At 36.6% G+C, this 24,491-nt stretch overlaps 1 protein-coding gene across 12 annotated transcripts in view; it reads left to right on the plus strand.

Annotated features, from left to right (window-relative positions):
• LOC100676115 (GPI ethanolamine phosphate transferase 1) overlaps positions 1 to 24,491 on the plus strand; it is a 108,766-nt gene that overhangs the window by 8,133 nt on the left and 76,142 nt on the right. For 10 of the 12 annotated variants that reach the window (XR_010323440.1, XM_064294445.1, XM_064294444.1 and 7 more), the window contains 9 exons: positions 54 to 309; positions 2,698 to 2,819; positions 3,250 to 3,348; positions 5,691 to 5,797; positions 8,026 to 8,150; positions 9,423 to 9,553; positions 12,801 to 12,917; positions 19,728 to 19,768; positions 24,420 to 24,479. Coding sequence is in view for 11 of the 12 variants with exons in the window: in XM_064294445.1 (XP_064150515.1) it covers positions 89 to 309; positions 2,698 to 2,819; positions 3,250 to 3,348; positions 5,691 to 5,797; positions 8,026 to 8,150; positions 9,423 to 9,553; positions 12,801 to 12,917; positions 19,728 to 19,768; positions 24,420 to 24,479 (1,023 nt within the window). In the remaining variant the exon portion in view is untranslated. The remainder of the gene's footprint in view (positions 1 to 53; positions 310 to 2,697; positions 2,820 to 3,249; positions 3,349 to 5,690; positions 5,798 to 8,025; positions 8,151 to 9,422; positions 9,554 to 12,800; positions 12,918 to 19,727; positions 19,769 to 24,419; positions 24,480 to 24,491) is intronic. The other 2 variants (XM_064294449.1, XM_064294448.1) reach the window with 2 other exon arrangements.

Here is a 24,491-nt window from a genome sequence, read left to right on the forward strand (position 1 = left end):
TATATATAATTGCTTTAAGATTTACCCAAATTTAATTTTGCTTTCTCTTTCAGTTTTTTTTCTTGAATGTTAATTAGTAACACTGGATATGCTGCTGTTTTTTATTTTGGGATTACTTGTGCATTTTGTGTTCTTCGCCTCCATCTTTGACATTTATTTTACGTCTCCTTTGGTTCATGGGATGACTCCTCAGTTTACACCATTGCCTCCTCCAGCGAGAAGGTTAGTGTTATTTGTTGCTGATGGCCTGCGAGCAGATGCACTTTATGAATTAGATGAAGATGGAAATTCCAGAGCACCATTTATCAGGTGAGCATGTCAGCTAGTGCAAAGCTGTCTCTTAAAAATGTTTTCCTGAGTTCAAGTAAACAGCAAAATATTTTACCGTTTCTGTCACATTGGGCACAGGAATGATGACGAGAAAGAGAATAGGGCACACATGTAGGTCTCATGAGTTAGCATTGTACTGCCACTTTATTTCCCCTAAGCATTATTTTTACAATTTTGGTAGCTGATAGGTGAATTGAAATGTATGGCTTTAGCTACTTGGTCTGATTTGTCCTAAACTTGGTCAGAATTCACTATATTATTTTTCTCTTAAAAAATAAGGCTATTAAAATTTTTAAATAATAACAAACATAAAAATTAACCACTAATTACCATTGATTGTGTAATCGGAAAAGATACTCAAAATACAACCTTCTGTAAAATAACAGAAAGTCCTTACTAGGTATACATTATTGTTTAATGTAACTTTGCTCGTGCTAAGTAACTAACAAAAGAAAATTTGGTATTTCAGACTTATGGTTCCCCTACAAGTGATTATTCTTCTGGTTAGAAGCAAATCCCTGAAAACCTAAATCTCCTCATGTGCCTCTGCCAATGTTGTGGTGGGGACATTAAAACTGAAATTTATATGGAAATTTATCTAAAACACTCTACAGCAAGCTACTCTTCCCTTTTTTTACCCACCACCACTGCTTTCTATACTGTAACTTTTATTTTTCTTTATAGCACTTATCACTTTGTGATATCATGTGATGTTCTTACTCATTCATGTGTAAATTCCATGAGGGCTGGAACGTTGACTGTTTTATGCACCACTTTATCCCTAGCTCTTAGAACATAATAAATGTTTAACAAATATTTGTTGACTGATAGAAGAATGAGTGAATGGCTAATGCTACATTGAATTTTCAGAAAATAGATTGTAATGGCTTAAAGAAATGCATGATGTACAGAATAAAAACAAATGAACAAATCAGGAAAATTGAAAAATAGAATAGGAAAGTAAAATCAAGCCAAGGTTCAGGTTAAGGTTAGTACACAAAAATTCATAACATAAACTTCCACAAATATATAAGATGTTTGGGTGAAACATTTGGATGTGGCCTAAAAAAAATGTAGTTCATTGTAGAATTAATAAAAATATACTGGCTCTTAAGGAAAAACCAAACTGCTTTGGTACTTAGCAGTTGTTTCTCCTTCAGGAGGGAGCCCTAGTGGTGTAGTGGTTAAGCGCTTGGGTGCTAACCTAAAGGTTGGCAGTTCCACCTCATCAGCCATTCCATGGGAGAAAGATGTGGGATTCTGCTTCTGGAAAGATTTTCAACCTCGGAAACCCTATGAGACAGTTCTAACCTGTCCTGTCGGGTCACTATGAGTTGGAATTGACTCGAAGGCAAGGGGTTTGGTTTTTCTCCTTTGAGCCTTACTAAAGGACATAACGTGTCATGTAGAGGATGGGGAGCTCAAACAGTTGATGTGCTTTGTGTTGTGTACCAGTGTATACTGACAATTTCAAAAATTGTATTTATTACAAAGTAAGTATTAAGAGGAGCTAAACTGGTACTTACACTTTTCTAAAGATGTACTGAGTCAAGCATTTATCTTGAAAATGTCATTGATGCATTCATTGTTTCATTCTCAGCCCTAACGGCCTTTCACTTACAGTTGCTTTCCTTCCAAAACTTTGAGAATCATTTTGTAAATCAATTGAAAGAATGTTGATACATTTTAACCAAAGAAACATTTTGCATGTTTTAATCTCAAATTTACAAATATAACTTCTAATCAGGAAAGTAGCTGTTTCTGCCCCTCTCAATTTTTTATTTTGAGAATTTTCCAATTACATAGAAGGTGAGGGAATTTTATGATAAACATCGGTATACCCTTAACCTAGGTATACCAATTTTTAACTTTTTCTGTTTGTGTTCCCTCTGTGTACATGCATGTACGTGAGCACACGCACATACTCTTTCACTTATTTTTTGCTAAACAGTTTGAAATCAAGTCATGACACTTGAACCCTGAACACTTTAGCATGTGTATCCTAAGAACAAGAGCATTCTCCGACATGAACACAATACCATTGTCACATCTAATAAATTTAAAATTGAGATAATAATATCATGTATATCAGTGACCTGTATGTGACAAACCACGTCAGTAGTTCGTGGCTTAAAACAGAAGTGGTGTTGGTGTGGTGTTTGGGAGGGTCTTTGCTGGTGTCACCTGGACCACTGCATTCAGCTGGTGGGAAGGCTAGGACTGGGCTCAGGATTTGAAAGATTCCTTTCTTCTTAAATTTTAACTCTTTTTGGTTTTGATTCCTTCTGTGATGATCTTATTTTTCTGAAGCCATATGAGAGCATTTAATTGTAGTCTGTGTTAACTATTCATCTTAATATCTTTTAGGAATATCATAGTGCATGAAGGCAGCTGGGGGGTCTCTCATACACGTGTGCCAACGGAATCTAGACCAGGGCACGTAGCCCTGATTGCCGGATTTTATGAAGATGTCAGTGCTGTTGCCAAAGGTATAGTCTATTTAGACAAGTTTATTACATGAAAAATTTAATGCTGAATCGTGTCACGAAGTAAGAAGTGTGCTCTGAAGTACTTTTGACAAGAATTTTTGCATGCCTTGCTTACATGAACACACAGTTGTATTCATTTTGGAATTAAGCTTTAGTGTTTTATCATCCTGTGGTATTGAAAGACTGTGATTGGTCTAACCCAAGGATCCGTGGTTTTCCTAGGTGTTACCCTCAAGAGTTCAAAAGTGATTCTGTATTTTTGTAAGGAGTAACTGCTCTGTTAATAGCTTTTAATCTATTATTAGTTTTATATCTGTTCTGTGACTATTTTTTGGTTGTTATTATTTGAAGAATACTTCTTTAGGGGTTTACTTCACCGTGTATAGATTACTATTGTTATATGTGCCTTTTTCCCCTCTATTATCTGAAGGATGGAAGGAAAATCCTGTAGAATTTGATTCTCTTTTTAATGAAAGCAAGTATACATGGAGCTGGGGAAGCCCAGATATCTTACCTATGTTTGCCAAAGGTAAGAGTCATTTATTGTATTCCCTTGTGTAGTAAATAGGCAACAAATTAGTATGCTAATTTGTAAAACAGTAGCTAATTACTGTCTTTTATTGATTTCGAGACACCTGTTTTCACATTTTAACATCTCTGAAATAGAGATCTTTATCATAATGGATAGATATGTCAATTTAATTGGCAGTATTTTTTCCTTCTTAGTTGTAATTGAATTATAGGACATCATACAGTTGCTAGTATCATGGATTCAGTGAAACAGTATATGGCTCTACCACGTATTAGCTGTATAATCTTGGACAAGTTAGATAACCTCTCTGAGCTTCAGTTTTCCTTTTTATAAAATATGATGACAATAATAATGTCTATCCCATAGGTTTGTTTTGAGGATTAAATTAGATGGACCATGTAAACATTTGCATAATACACTATTTAAGAAGTTAGCAGATAGTTGCATAAAGACATAAAAATTATATTTATAATTTCTATTTTAACATATTCAGGGTTTTTTCATTTGGATTTATTGTTTATGTGTGTGAATCTGCAAGTATTAGGACATACCTTGGTTAGGAAATTTATATTATTTTCTATAATCAGTTGGATTCCATTTCAGTTTTATGACATTAATTACTCTTTTAGTGGGAGCAGAATTAGTGGTTATTTCACTTAATGGAAAGGTTTTGTAACATTATACTTAGCCATGGATAATGCTTATGAGTAATTGGAATCATTGGAGAGTACTCAGGCTGAAAAACCTCAAATGGCTTTCCATTTTTGGAAAGCAGTTTAGCTTTGTGGGGGCTGATGCTGATAGGGAGGCATGAAGTTTCTATGGCTTGCCTTAACACCCTTCCTACTTCTGTCTACAATTGGTGGGACAAGAGTAATACCTGAATCAGAATCAACAGGAATGTTCCTTTTTTATGGTAACCGACATACCCACACAGATCTTCTTTACTGGGGATATGGGAAGAAGAATAGCTAAACCCAAACCAAACCTGTTGCCATTGGGTTGATTCCAACTCATAACAACCCTATAGGACAGAATAGAAGTGCCCCATAGGGTTTCCAGGAGCTGTGGTGGTGCAGTGGTTAAGAGCTATGGCTGCTTACCAAAAAGTTGGCAGTTTGAATCTACCATCCGCTCCTCGGGTTTAGTTTTTTTTAATAGAGTTTCCAGGGAGTAAGTAGATGGTGGATTCGAATGGCTGACCTTTTTGACTGGCAGTCTGAACTTTTAACCACTGCACCACCAGGGCTCCAGAGAATAGCTAAGCAGTAGAGTACTTGTTTGAGCTGAGCTGATGTTATGACAGCTTGTCGTCACTTCACTATTATCTCTTCCTTGTGACTTACAAGAAACTATCTAATCCAGAAATCCACTAAATTGATTAGTTTCTTAATAATATCTTGCAAATGTATATATATTTATTGACCCCTTCAATCTGTTTGGCAATAAAAAAAAATAAAAAAAAAAACCAAACCATCGAGTCAATTCCGACTCATAGCAACCCTATAGGACAGAGTAGAACAGCCCCATAGAGTTTCCAGAGAGCACCTGGTGGATTTAAACTGCTGACCTCTTGGTTAGCATCTGTAGCACTGTATTTATTCCCCTTAAAAAAAAAAAAAAAAAACCGTTGCCATTCAGTCAATTCCAACTTACAGCGATCCTGTAGGATAGAGTTGAACTGCCCCACAGGCTTTCCAAGGCTGTAAATCTTTATGGAAGTGGATTGCCACATCTTTCTCCTGCAAAGAGGCTGATGGATTCCCACTGTCAACCTTTCAGTTAGCAGCTGAGCATATTAACCACTGTGCCTTATTCCCTTGTGTTAAGAAAAATGCATATTTTTATGCATTTTCAGTGGATAAGAGAAGTGAAATATTTGAGTTCTTCTTGCTTTAGGAAGTTTTATAAAACAAATAACTTCATCTATTTTAGTTTATAATATCCTAAGAGACACAGATTCTTTGAGTAGTTTATTTTTTTTCTTTGGGTAGTTTGATCCAGGGAGACAAACCTTGATGCTTATTTTTGTTCTGTCAGTTATCAGCAGTGTGACTTTGCCAAGTTAGTTAACTTACATGTGCTTTGGCTGTAAAATTAGAATATGTTATTGTGAGGATGAAAAGCAGCAGTATATGTTAAAAGTACGTGGCCTGATCCATGACCCACAGTAGGCACTAAATGACTATTGGTTATTCTCCCTATCTTTCTCCTCCCCATCATAATGCAAAGTGCTTTGTGAAAAATTCTGGTTACTCACAAAACTCTTTAACTGACTATCTCGTATTTTATGACAGTTAAAAAAAAATTTTTTTTTTAAATTTTTTCCAAATTTTCAGGTGCTAGTGGAGACCATGTTTATACACACAGTTATAGTGCTGAAAGAGAGGATTTTGGTGCCCGTGATGCAACAAAACTGGATACCTGGGTTTTTGATAATGTTAAGGTGAGTGTTATTGTGTGGTATTCACAACACACATATTTGTGCCTAAAGTATCAAAAATTGATTTGTTAGTTAATATATCTTAAGTGTTTTTCTGTTTGCCTTAATGTGAAAGTTCTGTATTGCAGCAGGCTATTTTAAAAATATGAATTCTAAGAAATTATACATTCCATAGTAACCAATTGTAGAATAATTTTTCAAAGATACTTTTTAAAATACCTGTTTACATACAACATTGTCTACATACACACAGTTTAAATACTGTTTAATACAACAGTAGAAAGAAACCTACACTAGGAGTCAGGAAACCTGCATTCCATTCCTGTTTTGTTTAGTCACTGTAGGTAAACCTTCTTGATTCTTAATTGACTTATAGAAACAGCGTCTTGCAGTAGTGGGGCCATGTGAGATGTGCGAAAACCCTTTGAAAAGTGCTGTTCAAATGTAATGCATTTACAACAACATAAAGTAGATGATGTTTTTAAAAGAATTCTTATTCTAAAGAAAAAGATTAGACAAGCAGAATCACTGAATTGTACATGTAGAATACATGTAGAAATTGTTGAGATGATGTATGTTTTGTTACGTATTATCTCACAACACATACATACAAAAATCAAGTTAGCAAGTTAGTCATAATAAAACTTCTATGAGTTTAAGTAATAGAGATTTTTGAATTATTTGATAGTGACAGTTATCATATTTTCGCCAGGAATACAGTAGAATTTATGTTTTTGAAAATCCTGTGATAACCTCAATTGTAAATATTGGCCTTCTTCTTTCTAGCAATCCATTGTTCCTCATCTCCAAATTACAATGTATAATTCATCCACTGTAAAAAGCTTCCCGTGATTTACCCTTAATGCCTTTTTATCAGTAGTGCCTTTTGAACGCACGTTGTAACTTCTCCATAATACAGTCATTTTTGTTAATTTGTAAATGTACTTCTCAGTATATGTTTATGTTTCTCTTTATATTCACTTAGCATGAATTAAATGCTCAATAAATTTTTTGATATACTGTATTTCTATTATTAGGGATATTTCCCCTCAAAATTTTCTTTTTTCTCATAACAATTTTATCAACAGGAAAATGAAATGTCTTTAAGAAAATAATTAGCAAATTATTTTGCTAATTATTGCTTCTTTTTTTTTTTTTAAATATAAACATCGAGGATTTATTTAGCCTATCATTTGACACGTATTTTAAATATTACAATATTGTAGGGAGTACATAATATGGCTGGTGGAGTGAAAGTTGGAACAACTTATAATTATCACTTAATATGATCTACTGTGTTAACATCTGGTTAAAAAGCCTTGGTTTCTAATTTCATATACATAGACAAAAACTCACGAATCCCAAAATCATGGAGTTCATACCTTGTGGTTGAGCAGGGTAGGTGATATAGCTGTCTGACTAACCTGATATTCATGTTTTTTTTTCTTTCTTTCTGTATTTTAACACTGCTTGCATTGGGGACCCTGGTGGTGTAGTGGTTAAGTGCTACAGCTGTTAACCAAAGGGTTGGCAGTTCAAATCTGCCAGGCGCTCCCTGGAAACTCTATGGGGCAGTTCTACTCTGTCCTATAGGATTGCTGTGAGTCGGAATCAATTCGATGGCACTGGGTTTTTTTTTTTTTTTTTGGTTTTGCACTGGGGATGGAAACCCTGGTGAAGTAGTGGTTAAGTGCTGTGGCTGCTCACCAAAATATCGGCAGTTTGAATCCACCAGGCGCTCCTTGGAAACTCTATGGGGCAGTTCTGCTCTGTCCTACAGGGTCACTATGAGTCGGAATCAACTCAGCGGTGGTGGGTTTGTGTATGTTTGTGTGTGTTGAGGGTACACAGTGAACAAAAATATATTTAAAAATGATAAACCATTTTTATGCTTTTACCACTATTATTGTTTTATTTTTGGTTCTTGCAAAATAGTTTTTCTTTTCTGCTCCATTTTATTAAGTTAGATATGGGGTGAACAATATTATGAGATCAAGATCCCCTTTCTATAGCTTTTCTTAAGCCTAGTGATAACACAGAAAATAGCTCACTAATTGAGCACAAACATCTGAACTAAAAACAAGGGCTTTGAGTTTGGTAGGTCCTGAGGACAAATTTAAGCAATGTAAGGTAATTTAATTTTATAGTTATGTATAATTTAAATTAAATGTTTTCATCAATATCATTATTTTAAAAAATAAACTAATTTCTGAACTGTTCGTTACATTTAGGACTTCTTTCATGCTGCCAGAAACAACCAGTCTTTGTTTTCTAAGATAAATGAAGAGAAAATAGTTTTTTTCTTGCATTTATTAGGAATAGATACAAATGGGCATGCTCATAGACCCTACTCAAGGTAATTATAATGTTGCATTTAATTTGATTTTTTGAGGGACACAGCTGTTCTGTTTGAATTTTTTAAAAAATATTTATGATGTTTTCTTTGTAATTATAAAAATAGAACTAATATTTTAAATAACTGCTATAATGTAGAGTAAGTTCTCAGTTATATAAGATATAGTAGGATATGGAGCCCTCGTGATGCAGTGGTTAAAGAGCTTAACTACTTACCAGAAGGTCAGCAGTTTGAATCCACTGATTGCTCCTTGGAAACCCTATGGGACAGTTCTACTTTGTCCTTTAGTGTTGCTGTGAGTTGGAGTCTACTCGGTGGCAATGGGTTTGTTTTGTTTTTTTGGTAGATAGTTTTTAAAATCACATCTATTGAAGCCAAACTACATGTTAATATAAGTAAAATTTATTCTGTACATATATCCAATATTCTTCATTTATCAAGGTAGAAAGAAAATCTATGTATTTTTAGTAAATCTTGAAATAAAAAGCATTTTTATGATGTTAACCTTTATATCACATGCAATGTAGTTAGTGCTTCCATATAATTATTATTGTATCTAGCACATACTTGTATAAAATTTTGTATATTTATTTCAATAGCACTCCTTATGTATAATAGCAAGTATTTTTCTTACTTTTGCAACCTGTAAGTAAAAGGAAGAATCCATATTATACATTTATTCTTTGTTTTGCATTTTGTTTAGATCAGCCTGATTGTAATTGTAAAGCCCATTGGAGTAGCTGTCAGTGTTAGTAATGAGTACCTCATCCTCCCCTTTTTTAACATTATGCACTGTCTCCATTGATGGAATTCATACTGAACCAACCTTGTTCAACTGTATGGAAAGCTTAAATATAATTTGTTCAAAACTCTTACTACATTTCATATCGCAATTTAAGGGATAAAAATATCCTGTACTTGAAACAATGGTAGTTACCTATTAATATGTCAGATCAATATAGTTTGTGTTGTGAAAGATGTGAACCTGAAAGTCATCATATTATTACATTCGGAACTTAAAAGGGTTCATTAAAATGTGTTTGCTAATCCATACCCTCCTCTTTGCCTATCTCTGAAAGCTATATTAAATTCTTTTGTTTCTTTAAAAGGAGGAAAAAACTATTGTCAACAGTCTAAAGACTTCTGATTTTGAAATATTAAAGACGAAATTTAAAAGCATTTTAGGAGTGATTGAATTTGATGAGTTCATGTTGAATAAATGTGATTTCTATAAATCATTGTTATTCAATTTGCTCTTCTCTTTTTAAACAGGGAATACAAAGACAATATTAAAAAAGTAGATGATGGAGTGAAAGAAATCGTGTCCATATTTAAGCATTTTTATGGAAATGATGGGAAAACCACATTTATCTTTACCTCTGATCATGGAATGACAAACTGGGGTTAGTTTGTCTCTATATGATATGTAGTAAATTAAGCGTGCAAAGATCTTATAATGTTGAAACGATTAAATGACAGTATATGCAAACTGTCTAGCATATAATAATTGTATACTTATAAAATGTTAGCTTAAAAAAACTGATCTGTTAACAGTCTTTTTCTAACTATACCCAGCCCAATTTCTAACTATAAGAGGAATATATTCTCATTTAGAAAATGAGAAAGATAAAAGTGTGGAGAAGAAAATAAAAGTACCTAGAATTTATCTACCTAGAGTTAACTGTAAGTAATGGCAAAAGGGGGTGATGTTAAGATGGTATTACTGAGAGGGGTACCGAAATTCTATACTACATGAACCTGTTCTGCATGTAAGATTCCCAAGGCAAATACAGTGTGTGCAGAGAGAGCAAAGTAAGACAAAGGTGAGATTTGGGTTCCCAGATCACCATGCAGAATTTTAATGATCTAGGCTCTACCTTATAATGGGCTTTTGGCTGCAGTACAGTGGCCTGAAAGAAAGGACCTGGAGACCCTGCCTTCTTCTCCAGAACAGACCTGGCCTAGACTGCTTGCCCCAAGCATGGGTGGTTACTCTCCCAAAAGAGCTCTCCCCTATTCTTTCTACTTTGGGTGCTATTCTGACAGTGGTGGCATCTCCTCCATGTCTCCCACTCATGCCAAATAGGCCCCCCTGGTTCTAGCTTCTGCCAGGCCCCACAGTTTTTAGACTCCTGTAACTCCATTTTGTTGAATACATTCTACATAAGTCAGGCAGCCAGGCTTCTTTCCCTCCTTCCTTTGAGGAAAAGAAAGAGTATGCAGGCTTTAAGCTTCCTGGAAGTCTGCATGTTAGTTTAGTTGGTGTTATCAGGTTTTTTTCTTTTGTATTTTGATCATTTCACTATGTTATCAAATAACCATGAAACCATAATTTTAATGTTTATATTACAGTGTATTTGTCCTCTCTACAAATATTCTAAAAATTCTTTTCCTATTGTTAATTATGGTATATGTTAATCAGGATCCAGTAGTTGATGCCTTTGAGTGGCAGGCAACTCACAATATCAGTGGCTTAACACCATGAACATTTATTTCTCACTCATTCCACTTTACTCAGAATGAGTGGGCACAGGGCTGGCTCGTTGGAGTCAGCCAGGCACCGAGACTGACAGAGGCTCCATTTCAGTACATGCTCTCACAGTGACTGCAGCAGTGGAGAGCATGTGGCCCAGAGTGCATGGGCTCCTACAAATATCACTTCTGCTCGCACTCCACTGGCCACACCAAATCACGAGCCTGACTTCAAATCGGTGGGGTCCATGCAACCCTCCCCTGTGCCTGAAAGGCAGGGAACAGAAAGAGTTGGTGAATGTCACTAATGACTACAATAGTTAGGTGGTTTGCTGTTTTTCATTGTTATAGATAATATAATAAATGTCCTTGCACATACATTTTTGACCATATGTAGTGTTATTTTTAGGAAAGACTCCTAGAGTTAGAATTATCTATTTAAAGTATATGAATATTCTGAACTGTTTTCATAGTTACGTGGCTTAACTTAAAGACTGAAGCAGTTTATAGTCCAGTCTCCTGTTTAACAGTGGTGGCCATCTTATTGTACCTTTTTGAACAATGAATATTATCACGTTTAATCCTTGTCATTTTGATAAGGGAAAACAAATCTCTTTGGTTTAATTTACATTTTAATTAACGATGAAGTTGAATGCTTATTTTAAATATTTTTTTCTCTATATTGCCTTTTTGTGTCTTTTCCCTACTTTTTAAATTAAGGAATTAGCATTTTTCTTACTGATACTTAAGAATTTTTCACCATAGATTCAGCCTGTTAACCATTTGCTATGGTTTTTGTATTTCCTTTACTCTTTTAGTTTTGTTTATTTTTTTTTTTTGACACAACGTCATTCTGAATTTTTACATAGTCAACTTATTGAGCTCTTCTGTGATGGGCTCTGGTGTTAAATGTCTTCTAATCTTGTGAATATGTATTCACTTATAGTCTCATAATTTTATTTTCGTATTAACTTTTTAGCCCATCTGGAATTAACTTTGATATTTTCTCAGAGATGAGGATCAAGTGTAATTATTTTCCAAATATTTAACCATTTATATACAACAATAATTTTTTTGATACTGATTTTATCACTATATTCTTTTACTTAACAGGGACTTTTGATGGACTATCTTATTCTTCCTGATTTTTCAGGCATTTCTTATACCACTCTGTTTTGATTATTATAGCTTTAAAGTGCATGCTCACATCTAGTAGGACAACATCTCTCATTATTCATCTTTTTAAAACAAATATTTGATATTCTTGGTTATGTCTTTGTCTGGAATAAATTTAAAATCGCTATCAACTCTTTCCCTGACATTTTCCATCTGGAATTTTTTAATTGGGATTTAAAAAGCTGTAAATTTGAGGAAAAGTGACATCTTTATACTATAGAGTCTTTCAATCTAGAAATATGGAATACCAAAACCAAACCAAACCTGTTTCCATCAAGTTGATTCTGACTCATAGCAACCCTATAGGACAGAGTAGAACTGCCCCATAGGGTTTCCAAGGCTATAATCCTTATGGAAGCAGACTGCCACATCTTTCTCCTGCAGAGCAGCTGGTGGGTTTGAACCACCAACCTTTCAGTTGGCAGCCAAGTGCTTAACCACTGTACCACTATGGCTCCAGAAATGTGGAACAGCCCTTTGTAAATATGCATCAGTACAGTTTTTTGGTGTTTTATCTATCCCGAAAAAATTTTCAAGATCTTTTTGCTTTAAAAGAATAGAAACAACTTTCCACATGTTAGCAGAGGGAAGAGACCTGTATGATTCATATATCTATATATTACTACTGCTTTCTTACTCACTTGAGTGTGTTGCTCATAAAGTTGGTTTGGTAGTTATAGCTACTCACATTTACAAATCAGGTGAGATATATGTAAAGATTCTATTTTTGTTGTTCTTATTTTTTTTTCAGCCAGAGGAACTCAGCAGACATTCTCCTTTTTTTTGTTCTTGTTTTTGCCTGTTTGATGCTCTGATTTGCTTTCCAGGAATATTTTCAAAGTAATTGTTGCACAGAGTTGTAAGCATTTGGAAGCGTAGTGTCCAGGATTGGCTAAATATGGATCAACTGTTTAAAACATTTTAAAAAATGGATAAGGAGTATTTACCTGTAAGTTAATTTTTATTTTCTTTGTCTTATTCCTCGTGGTGTCTTATTCTTAGGTTCCCACGGGGCTGGTCATCCTTCGGAGACTTTAACTCCTTTAGTCACGTGGGGAGCTGGAATCAAGTATCCCCAAAGAGTGTCAGCTCAGCAATTTGATGATACATTTTTGAAAGGTATAAATACTTGTCTGTTTTTATAATGTATAAAAACAAAACCAAATAGTTTAATTTTAAATAATCACTTTTTAAGTTATAGTTTTAAATTTTTCATTTTGACATTTATGTCATTACTAGTTCTATGTATTGTTCTGTTGTTAGGTGCTGTGGAGTTGGTTCTGACTCATAGTGACCCTATGTTCAACAGAACAAAACACTGCCCAGGCCTGTGCCATCCTCAGTTCTTGCTATGTTTGAGCCCATTGTTACAGCCACTGTGTCAGTCCTTCTCGTTGAGTGTCTTCTTCCTTTTCGCTGACCCTCTACATTTTCTGTGTATTACTTTTACATATTTTATATTATACAGTGTTAGTTATTTGTCTTATAGAAGTTCTAGTATAAATTACACTATTGCTTTTCTTTACAAGTCTTATTATTCCTGGAATTTAGATAAAACCCTTGAGTCAAATCTAACCTGCAAAGAATATCAATCTGATAAATCACATATATGTCACTATTGATATTTCACAATGGAAATCAAGTTTTGCCCTGTTTCTGGTATTTTCTAACGCTCTCTGTGTCACCCAAACATCCCTTGCTTCACAATATATAAAGAAAAGGAATTCCTTTATTCTGGGGCTCTGTTTATTTTGTAAGGTTTGTTCAGAGTTCCTAAATTTTTGTTAATGAAACAAATCCCGCTCCAGTGCTGTTCTCTGAATTAGTTGCACTGCAGTCATCTAAAACACTTGTTAAGAGTACAGATTCTCAGACCTTGTCATGGAGATTTTGATTCCATGAGGCTCGGTGGGACCTAGGAAATTTCTTTCTAAAGCCTTCTCCAGGGATTTTGACACACACCTGGGTTTAGGAATCACCACCATAGAGAACTTTTTTTTGGTTTGTATTATAAAATTTCCTTAGATTCTTTTTTAATTTAATTTTTGATGGAGATATAATTCACGTACCCATAAAATTAATGTTTTTAAATTATACAGTTCAGTGGTTTTTAGTATATCCACTGAATTCTAGAACATTTTCATTACCCCAGTTCAGCAGTCACTCCCTGCCCCCAGTCCCTGGCAGCCATTAATCTACTTTGTATTTATATGTATTTACTTATTCTGAACATTGCACATAAATGGAATCATATACTATGTGGCCTTTTTGTGTCTGGCTTCTTTCACTTAGCACAGTGTCTTCAAGGTTCATTATGTTATAGCATGTATCAGTAGTTTATTCTGTTTTATGGCTAAATAATATGCCATTGTGTATATATATATACACCACATTTTATTTTTCCATTCATCAGTTGGTGAATGTCTTAGTTATCAAGTACTGCTATAACAGAAATACCACAAGTGTGTAGCTTTAACAAAGAGAAATTTATTCTCTCACAGTCTAGGAGGCCAGAAGTCCAAATTTAGGACGCTAGTTCCAGGGGAAGGCTTTCTCTCTCTTTTGGCTCTGGGGGAAGGTCGTTTTCGTCAATCTCCCCTTAGTCTAGGAGCTTCTCTGTGCAGGAACCCCAGGTCCAAAGGATGCGCTCTGCTCCCGGTGCCGCTTTCATGATGGTATGAGGTCCCTATGTCTTTCTGCTTGCTTCCCTCTTTTATATCTCAAAAGAGATTGATTTAAGACACAATCTAATCTTGTAGATTGAGCCCTGCCACATTAACATAACTGCTGCTCATCCCATGTCATCAACATCACAGAGATAGGATTTACAACTCATAGGAAAATCACATCAGATGACAAAATGGCAGACAGTCACACAATAATGGGAATCATGGCCCAGCCAAGTTGATACACATATTTTTTGGGGACACAATTTAATCCATGACATTCTACCCTTTGGCCCTGCAAAATTCATGTCCTAGTGACATGTAAAGCACATTCATCCCATCATGTCATAGCAAAAGTCTTAAATCAACTCCAAGTCCAAAATCTAAAAATTATTCCTCATCTGTGAAATCTAGAATACAGGTTATCTGCGTCTGAACTATAATGGTGGAACAGGCACAAGATAGACATTTCCATTACAAATGGAAGAAATTAGAGGGGAAGAAGGGTAACAGGCACCAAACAAGTCAGCAGAGCACCTTACATTAGTCCTCAAGGCTTTGAAAATAATCCTTTGTTCTCTGAGACCACTCACACAATGGCCCTGTCCTCCAGACTCTAGGTAGTGGCCACATTCTCCGAATTCTGAGTGGAGACACCTCGGCCCTGGGCTTCACCCCCGCCTTCCAGGCCCACTGGAACGCCAACTCTGCTCCTTCGGCTTTAGGCACACCCATCTCCAAGTCCATCTGAGTGGGGACTGCACCCTTTGAGACCCCAGAGGCCATGGCTTCACCCTTTGAGACACTAGAAGTCATGGGCATACCCTTTGAGACTGAGGCAGCTTGGATTCCTGTGTTCCTTGTCTCTTCAGCTTCTGCTTCCTGGTTGCTTGGCCTCTTGGCCCCTTGTGCCTCTGTACTGGGGCAAGTGTTCCAAAGCTCTATAGCTCCACCAGTAAGTGCCTGGAGGCACCCCACCCCACCAATAAACTTCCACCAGAAGGCACTCATCTCTCTTGCTCTGTGGGTTGACTCCAGCACTCTCTCCTGGTTCTGCTGCTGCTCATTCTCTGTGGCTTCTGGTTCTCTGCTGCTGCCAGTTCTTTGCTGCTGTTTCTTGCCATCTGCACAGTCACCAGTGTAACAGCTCTCCTTGTTTCCTTCTGAGCCCTCACCAGATTTGTCTGATGTCTGTAATGCCACCAACAGCCTCTTCAAGGCAGCTACTTCTACATTATTTTAGGTATCTGTTAGAGCAGCAGCCCACTTTCAGCACCAAATTTTGTCTTATTTAGTGGACATGTGAGTTGTTTCTACATTTGGCTATCATGAATAATGCTGCTTTGAATATTCATATACAAATTTTTATGTGGACATAAGTTTTCATTTCTCTTGGGTAGATACTGAGGAATAGAATTGTTGGGTCGTATGGTAACTCAGTTTAACTTTTTGAAAACTGCCCAGATGTTTTCCACAGCAGCTGTACCATTAAATCAAGCAGCAGTGTTTGAGGGTTACAGTTTCTCCCATTCTCACTAGCACTGGTTGTCTTTGTTCTGTTTTATTTTATCTATCCTAGTTTTTTTTAGTAGGTGTAAAGTGGTGTGTGTTGTCTTTCACTTTCTTGATAGTTTGTAAATTTGTTTAAGTCCAATTTATTTATTTTTCTTTAGGTTATTTATAGTTTTGGTGTCATATCTAAGTGAGATTGCCTAATGCAAGGTCAAAGGTTTACACTTATGGTTTCTTTTAGAGTTTTTTTTTTTTTAAAAAATAATTTTTATTGTGCTTTAAGTGAAAGCTTACAAATCAAGTCAGTCTCTCACATAAAAACTTATATACACCTTGCTACATACCCCCAATTACCCTCCCCCTAATGAGACAGCCTGCTCTCTCCCTCCACTCTCTCATTTCGTGTCATTTCGCCAGCTTCTAACTCCCTCCACCCTCTCATCTCCCCTCCAGGCAGGAGATGCCAACATAGTCTCAAGTGTCCACCTGATCCAAGAAGCTCACTCCTTACCAGCATCCCTCTCCAACCCACTGTCCAGTCCAATCCATGTCTGAAGAGTTGGCTTCGGGAATGGTTCCTGTCCTGGGGCAACAGAAGGTCTGGGGACCGTGGCCACTGGGGTCCTTCCAGTCTCAGTCAGACCATTAAGTCTGGTCTTTTTATGAGACTTTAGGGTCTGCATCTCCTGCTCCCTCAGGGGTTCTCTGTTGTGTTCCCTGTCAGGGCAGTCATCGGTTGTAGCCAGGTACCATTTAGTTCTTCTGGTCTCAGGATGATGTAGTCTCTGGTTCATGTGGCCCTTTCTGTCTCTTGGGCTCGTGATTACCTTGTGTCCTTGGTGTTCTTCATTCTCCTTTGATCCAGGTGTCTTTTAGAGTTTTATAGTTTTAGCTCTTATATTTAAGTCTTTGATCCATTTTGAGTTAATTTTTATATATCAAGATAGGGATTCATCTTCATTCTTTTAGTTGTGGATATTCAGTTGTCCCAGCACCATTTTTGAAAATACTATTCATCCCTCATTGAATTGTCTTGGTACCCTTGTTGTGAATCAGTTGACCATAAATGTATGGTTTTATTTCTGGACTTTGAGTAGGTTCCTTCTTAGGTCAGTACAGAACCACAGAATGTTTTTATTTGTATTCTTATTTTCTTTGATTTGTTTATTAGAACACTTTTTATTAATAGAAACATTGAAGAATTTTCATGACTCTTTAAAAGAATTATTGGAAGGTACTTAACTCATATCATTATGACATCACAGTCTTTTTTTTTTTTTGCCTAATACAATGTTTTTAACACTTTGGTTATTTTTGTATTCTTGAATATTGAAAATAAGTTCATTTTCTCTTTAGTGGTAGAATAGTAACTTCTTTGAATTTTGCTTATTTCTCAAAAGTAATTAATAGTAGTGTGCTTGAACCAATTCATTCTGACTCACATGAGCCAACTGGTAAATATTCAATAAATGGCACTTGGTGGGAGTGTTTCACATACAGAAATAGGCAGATGGTACAAATTAAGGTTATTGTGTTTGTTTTTTCTCTTCTTTGAGAATCAGTTGTTAAACATTTACCAGCATAGTACTGCTCATAACTATTGAGACCTTTCTAAATATCTGGCAAACAATTTTAAATCTTGTTGTATTGAATTAATTAATTAATTAAAATAGAGGTAGAGTAACCAAAGATATAAATAAGAAATCTAAGGTTTCTTAAAAGTAAATCATAAGTTTAAGCACGATTTTCCAAACCAAACAAAAGCATAAGTTATAAAATTCACAGTATCCACAAGATATAGCTGTTAGATAAAAAACTAGCTGCAGTACTAAGATATTTCTGCCTTGGGCCCTCATGAAGGCAGAAGGGCACAATAACATGTGTTCAATAAATAACAGTGAATTTTTCATAGGGCTCTTTCTTATAAATTTGCCAGTACTAGCAGAGCATCATGCCAAATCGCAGGTCTGTAGGAGGCATTTGACAACGGACCAGAATAATGCAGCCAGTATGCTGTCATGATATGTCCAGATTTATTTAAGCATAAAGTGGAAAGAATCTAGAGGACCCTTTTCATCTGCTGTACGTCTTTGGGATAGTCCTTGCTTTCACAGAGCTTCACATTCTAGTGAGAGACTTAAAAAATTATAAAGAACAGTTACAGATTATGATAACTGTTATTAAGGAAATTGGGGTGATGTGATCAAAACGTAGTGGAGGTAGGATTGGACTCCTTTTCCTCCCACATTTTTGTTGAGATATTCAGTAAAGTAGGTTATTGTTGTTGTTAGCTGCCATCAAGTTGATTTAGACTCATAGTGACCCCATGTGACAGAGTAGAACTGCCCCATAGGATTTTCTAGGCCGTAATCTTTACAGAAGCAGATCTCTAGGTCTTTCTTCCATGTAGCCACAGGAAGGGTTCAGACCACGAACTTTTCAATTAGCACTCGAGCACATAACCGTTGTGCCTCCAAGGCTCCTTAGTAAAGTAGGCAAAGTGCACTAATCTTAAATGTATGGATGGATGAATTTTCCATGTGTATGCACTGTGGGGAGTCCCTGGGTGGTCTAAACCAGTTAGTGTGCTTGATTGCTAACCAAAAGGTTGGAGGTTGGAGTCTACCAACGTATTGTTTTAGCACTCTTGGGTTAATGACTGTAGGAGCATCACAGCTACAGTTTTAAGTATTTTATGAGTAACTGCCATTAGAGAAAAAAAAGTTCCTTCAGCTGACTTAAAAGACTATCAGTCGCCTTAATAACTGTGTATAGCAGGATTGTAGTTGCTTGTAGTCATACTGACAGTTGTTACTATCGTGCCATTTACTTCTATCTTCCTCTCCATTAACCTTTTGATGCTGTTATGGATTGGGTTGTGTCCCCCCAAAATATGTGTTGTAAATCCCAGCTTCTGTGCCTGTGGCCATAATCCCATCTGGGATTGGGTTGCCTTTGTTATATTAATGAGATAGGATTAGTGTACGGTGTATCTTGAGTCAGTCTCTTTTGAGATATAAAAGAGATTAAACAAGCAAGCAAGAGAAGCAGAGATGGGGGAAGATTGATGCCAAGCCACATGGAGATCCCCAGGGAACCAGGAAATAAACTAAGGAAACAATGACCTTCCTTCAGAGATGACAGAGAGAGAAAGTCTTCCCCTAGGTCAGTGTCCTGAATTCAGACTTCTAGCCTCCTAAACTGTAAGAAAATAAATTGCTATTTGTTAAAGCCATCCACTTGTGGTATTTCTTTTATAGCAGTAATAGTAAGACAGATGCTTATGAGCATTTTAAAATGAGCATTTTAAAAGTTTTAATGAATCACCACAGAAAACATCAAATAATTACTTTCTGGCTGTTCTTTTAAAATTTGATTTAAAAAATGTACACCTCTGCACTTTTAAGTACCTTTTATATTCAATTGGAAACCCTGGTGGTGTAGTGGTTAAGTGCTATGGCTGCTAACCAAAGGGTCAGCAGCTTGAATCTGCCAGGTGCTCCTTGGAAACGCTATGGGGCAGTTCTGCTCTGTCCTGTAGGGTCGCTATGAGTCGGAATCGACTCGACAGCACTGGGTTTGGTTTTGTTTGGTTTTTTATATTCAATTAAAAAAAAAAAAATTTTTTTTTTTTTTGCTTAAGTTACAGAAACATTTCTAATACTTGGATTTTTCATTATGTATTGACCAGTCGCTAATAATCAAATGATTTCTTTTTAAAATCCTTATTAGCAGATCTTGTGTCTTTCAGAATGGAAATTGGAGAACTGGAAGAGGCTCGATGTCAATCAGGTATCCGTGTCCAGTGTAATTGCTTTGAAGTTTAATTTTATCTCCTATAAGAAGTTTAGACAAGGAAACTGATGGTCTAGGTGTGTTAATAATATTAATAAAGGATTTTCTAAAACATTTCAGTTACCCAGGAAATACTTCTAAAACATTTTACTCAAATAATCTTTCTTGTGTCAAAATAAAATCTCAAGTGAAGCTAAGAGGAGAAGACTCCTCCAGATAACACTGAATAATTAAAGACTTGTTATGTGATTTGAAATCTGCATGCTTAGTAGATTTCTGTGATTTCTTGTCATGGTTGCCTTGCTTAGTTACTTTAAGCACAGATCAAAATCAACCCCTGCTATTTTCTTACCTGTAGTATGTCAGTTATTGTTTCTTTTTCATTAACATACATTTTTACTTTTAATTCCATCCATCAGCCTTACAGTTGCAATGGGAAAAGTGACAATATAGATTAATTAGCTAGAAACTTTACTTTTGGAAAATGCATGGTGAACCTAGTAAACTTAGATCAGTAGCAGTAATTGAAGAAGCACAAAATTGTCATTGTTGAAGATATGCTAGTTAAGCACAAATAATCTTCACATCTATAGAAGGCACAGCTTCGTTGAGATGTGGCTTCCAAAGTGACCAGAGTATCCTGCCTTCTTCAGGCCACCACACTAGCTGGCATTCCTTACTGTGGTGGATAAGCCACAGTCTACGGTCATACCTTCTCAGGATAACAAAAACAAATTTTTCTCCCATGATGGATGTGTATTAGCCAAGTAAAGGAAAATGTATAAAAATCATAATACGGATCCAATTTATTAATTTACAATAAGAAATCAATGTTAAAGGACAGGAATAACTGAAGTCTACATCACAAGAACATCTTTTACTAATAGGGAGACTGGATCATAATAAGATAATTATTTACTGAACATGAATTCAGCTATTGCTACCTAAACACCCAAAGTCTATTGGCTAATACCCCTGCATTCAGATCTGCATTAAAAAAAAAAAAAAAAACCATTGCCATCAAGTTGATTCCAACTCAAAGTTACCTTAGAGGACAGAGTAGAACTCCCCTATAGGGTTTCCAAGGAGTGGCTGGTGGATTTGAACTGCTGACCTTTTGGTTAGCACTCTTAACCACTGTGCCACCAAGGTTAAGGAGATCTGTATTTAGAGATGAGAATTTCTTACTCATTTTTTTTAGCAATATTGTCATGTGTCTGCAGTGTGTCAGTGCCTGTGCTAAGTATAAGGGATATAATATGAGTAAAAGCAGACACAGTCCCCGCCCTGGGGAGCTTATAGTTTAGGGGTGAGATTCACTAATCAAATAATCAAAAAATGTAAAATGATAACTGTGATAAGTACTACAGGAGAGGCTTATGAAGCTATGAGAGTGTGGACTGGATGTATCTGACAGACTGCATCGTTGGGAAAGGCCAGCCAAGAAATGGAGGATGGAGTTGAGATTGAAGAGTAAGAAGGAATAAACCAGGTTAAGGTAGTAGAGGAAGGCTTTCCAGGCAGAAAGAGTGGTATGTGGCACAGGAAAGGATCTTAAAGAAAGCTGGTGTAAAGAGTAGCAGAGACTGTGGTGTGGTGTGAAGCAGAAGGCAGCACCAGACCATGCAGGGCCTTATGGGTCTTGCGGACTTCACGCTAAGAGCTCAGGAAGCCCTCGACATGTTTGAATCCTGGAGAGTGACATGATCAGATCTTTTTTGGAAATATTCCTCTAGCTGCTGTGTGGAGAACAGATTGTTGTTGTTGTTTTTAGGTGCTGTTGAGTTGGTTCCAACTCAGCAACCCTGTATACAACAGAATGAAACATTGCCCAGTCCTGTGCCATCCTCAAAATTGTTGCTGTGTTTAAACCCATTGTTGTAGCCATTGTGTCAGTCCATCTCGTTGAGGGTCTTCCTCTTTTTCACTGACCTTCTACTTTACCAAGCATTATGCCTTTCTCCAAGGACTGGTCCCTTCTGATAAAATGTCTAAAATACGTGAGACGCAGTCTCGCTGTCCTTGCTTCAAAGAAGTATTCTGGCTGCACTTCTTCACCAGCACTGCAATTCAAATGTATCGATTCTTGTTTGGTTTTCCTTATTCGTTGTCCAGCTTTTGCATGCATATGAGGTAATTGAAAATATCATGGCTTGGGTCAGGCACACTTTAGTGCTCAAAGTGACATCTTTGCTTTATAACACTTTAAAGAGGAGAACAGATTTGAGGAGGCCAACAGTGGATTTGAGGAAGGGGAGCAGGCTGTGGGAGTTACCCAGTTTTCTGGGGGATAGTACTTAGTAAAGATAGTTCGGATGGTAAAAAATGAGGATTGAGAGCCTAGGACCAAACTTGACAAATTCCAACTTTAAATGAGGGATGAGAGATGATATCTGGAAAGAAACCAGTGAAATTGAAGAAGGTCAGCAGAGGCCAAGAGAAGAGAAGGTTTCAAAAAGGAGTGGTCTGCACAGTGCTGCTGAGAGTTCAAGTGTCAACAACTACAACAATGGTAGCAAACATTTATTGCCTGTTTATTATGTGTCAGGTACTTTGTAAGTTGTATCCCATTTAATCCTGCTAAAACTATGTAAGGGAGAAACTTTAACCTTTTTTTAACTGATAAAGAAACTGAGACGTTGGAGAAGTTAAATAACTTGCCCAAAGGTGTCAGAAATTGAAGCAAAGGCATTCTGACTTGCAAACTCTTCACTACCTGTAAAATTATAAGGGCTATCAAACAATGAAGAAAGTTGATCCAACAGAATGTGAAAATTACCAAACAACATCATTAATACCGTATGCAAGTAAAATTTTGCTGAAGATAATTCGAAAGCATTTGCAGCAGTGCATCTGCAGCAGTACATGAACAGGGAACTGCCGGAAATTCAAGCCAGATTCAGAAGAGGACATGGAATGAGGGATATCATTGCTGAGGTCACATGGATCCTGGCTGAAAGCAGGGAGTACCAGAAAGATGTTCACCTGTGTTATATTGGCTATTGAAAGGCATTCGACCGTGTGGATCATGACAAATTGTGGTTAACATTGCAAAGAACAGAAATTCCAGAATACTTAACTGTGCTCATGAGGAACCTGTACATAGACCAAGAGGCAGTCGTTCAGACAGAACAAGGGGAAACTGCGTGGTTTAAAGTCAGGAAGAATGTGTGTCAGGGTTGTATCTGTTAACTGTACTTATTCAGCCTGTACTCTGAGCAAATAATCCAAGAAGGTAGACTATATCAAGAAGAATGTGGCATCGGGATTGGAGGAAAACTCATTAACAACCTGCGATATGCAGATGACACAACCTTGGTCGCTCAAAGTGAAGAGGACTTGAAGCACTGGTGAAGATCAAAGGCTACAGCCTTCAGTATGGATTACGTCTCAACATAAAGAAAACAAAAGTCCTCACAACTGGGCCAATAAGCAACATCATGATAAACGGAGAAAATACTGAAGTTGTCAAGGATTTCATTTTGCCTGGATCTACAGTCAACACCTATGGAAGTGCAGTCAAGAAACCAAACGACGTATTGCATCGGGCAAAGTGTTAAAAAGCAAAGTTGCACTTTGAGGACTAAGGGGCGCTTGACTCAAACCCTGGTATTTACAGTTGCTTTCATGTGCATGTGAAAGCTGGACAATGAATAAGGAAGACTGAAGAAGAATTGATGCCTTTGAACTGTGATTTGGCAAAGAATATTGAATATACCATGAAGCCAGAAGAACAAAATCTGTCTTGAAAGGAGCATAGCCAGAATTTTCCTTAGAAGCGAGGCTGGTGAGACTTCATCCTACGTACTTTGTACATGTTATCAGGAGAAGCCAGTCCCTGGAGAAGGACATCATGCTTGGGAAAGTGGAGGGTCAGTGAAAAGGGAAAGACCCTCAGTGAGTTGAAATGACACTGTGGTTGTAACAATGGGCTTAAACATAGCAACGATTGTGAGGATGGGGCAGTACTGGGCAGTGTATCGTTCTGTTGTACGTTGGGCCGCTATGATTTAGAAAAATGGAGGTTGTTAGCTTTCTTAGGGACAGCCCCTATGGAGCGATAAGGAATTAAGGCAAGTTTACGGTGGCATGAGGAGTAGTGAAGACATGAGGAAGTGGAGACAGAAAGCCTGAACAACTCTTCTGAGAAGTTGGGCTCTGAAGGGGAGATGTCTAAATGGAATTTGGGGTCTGCTGGCTAAAGAACCTCTTTTCTGAATTATATCTTTCCCAGACTTGATTGGCTGACCTAGTCTTCATATACACATTTTTTTCCTTCAGTTAACATGTACTGTTTTTTTGTTTGTTTGTTTTCTGTCTAGTTAGGGTATCTTTTTGCATAATACTGAAAAAAAGCTGTTACATAAGGTAGTCATGTTCTTAGCTGACAGACTACATAACTCTTTTCTGTAGTATTTAGTTTTGGGACTCTTAATCATTTCTTTCAAAATTATTTTTCCTAAATTCATGTACTTCTAGCAAATGGCATTTTTAGAGATCAGTGTTTAGTGTATATTAAATGTTTTAAAGATAATTGATTATAACAAGTGTTATGGTTATGCTCAAAAATATAGTTGGATTAAATTGTTTACTTTTCTTATTGGCATCTGTAAGCTTCTTAGAATTGAACTTTTTTTTCTGTTTGTAGGCTGATATTGCACCATTGATGGCTTCCCTTATTGGAGTTCCCTTTCCCCTTAATTCAGTGGTAAGGAATAAA

The sequence above is a fragment of the Loxodonta africana genome, chromosome 11, assembly GCF_030014295.1.
Source record: "Loxodonta africana isolate mLoxAfr1 chromosome 11, mLoxAfr1.hap2, whole genome shotgun sequence".
NCBI classification, from domain to species: domain Eukaryota; kingdom Metazoa; phylum Chordata; class Mammalia; order Proboscidea; family Elephantidae; genus Loxodonta; species Loxodonta africana.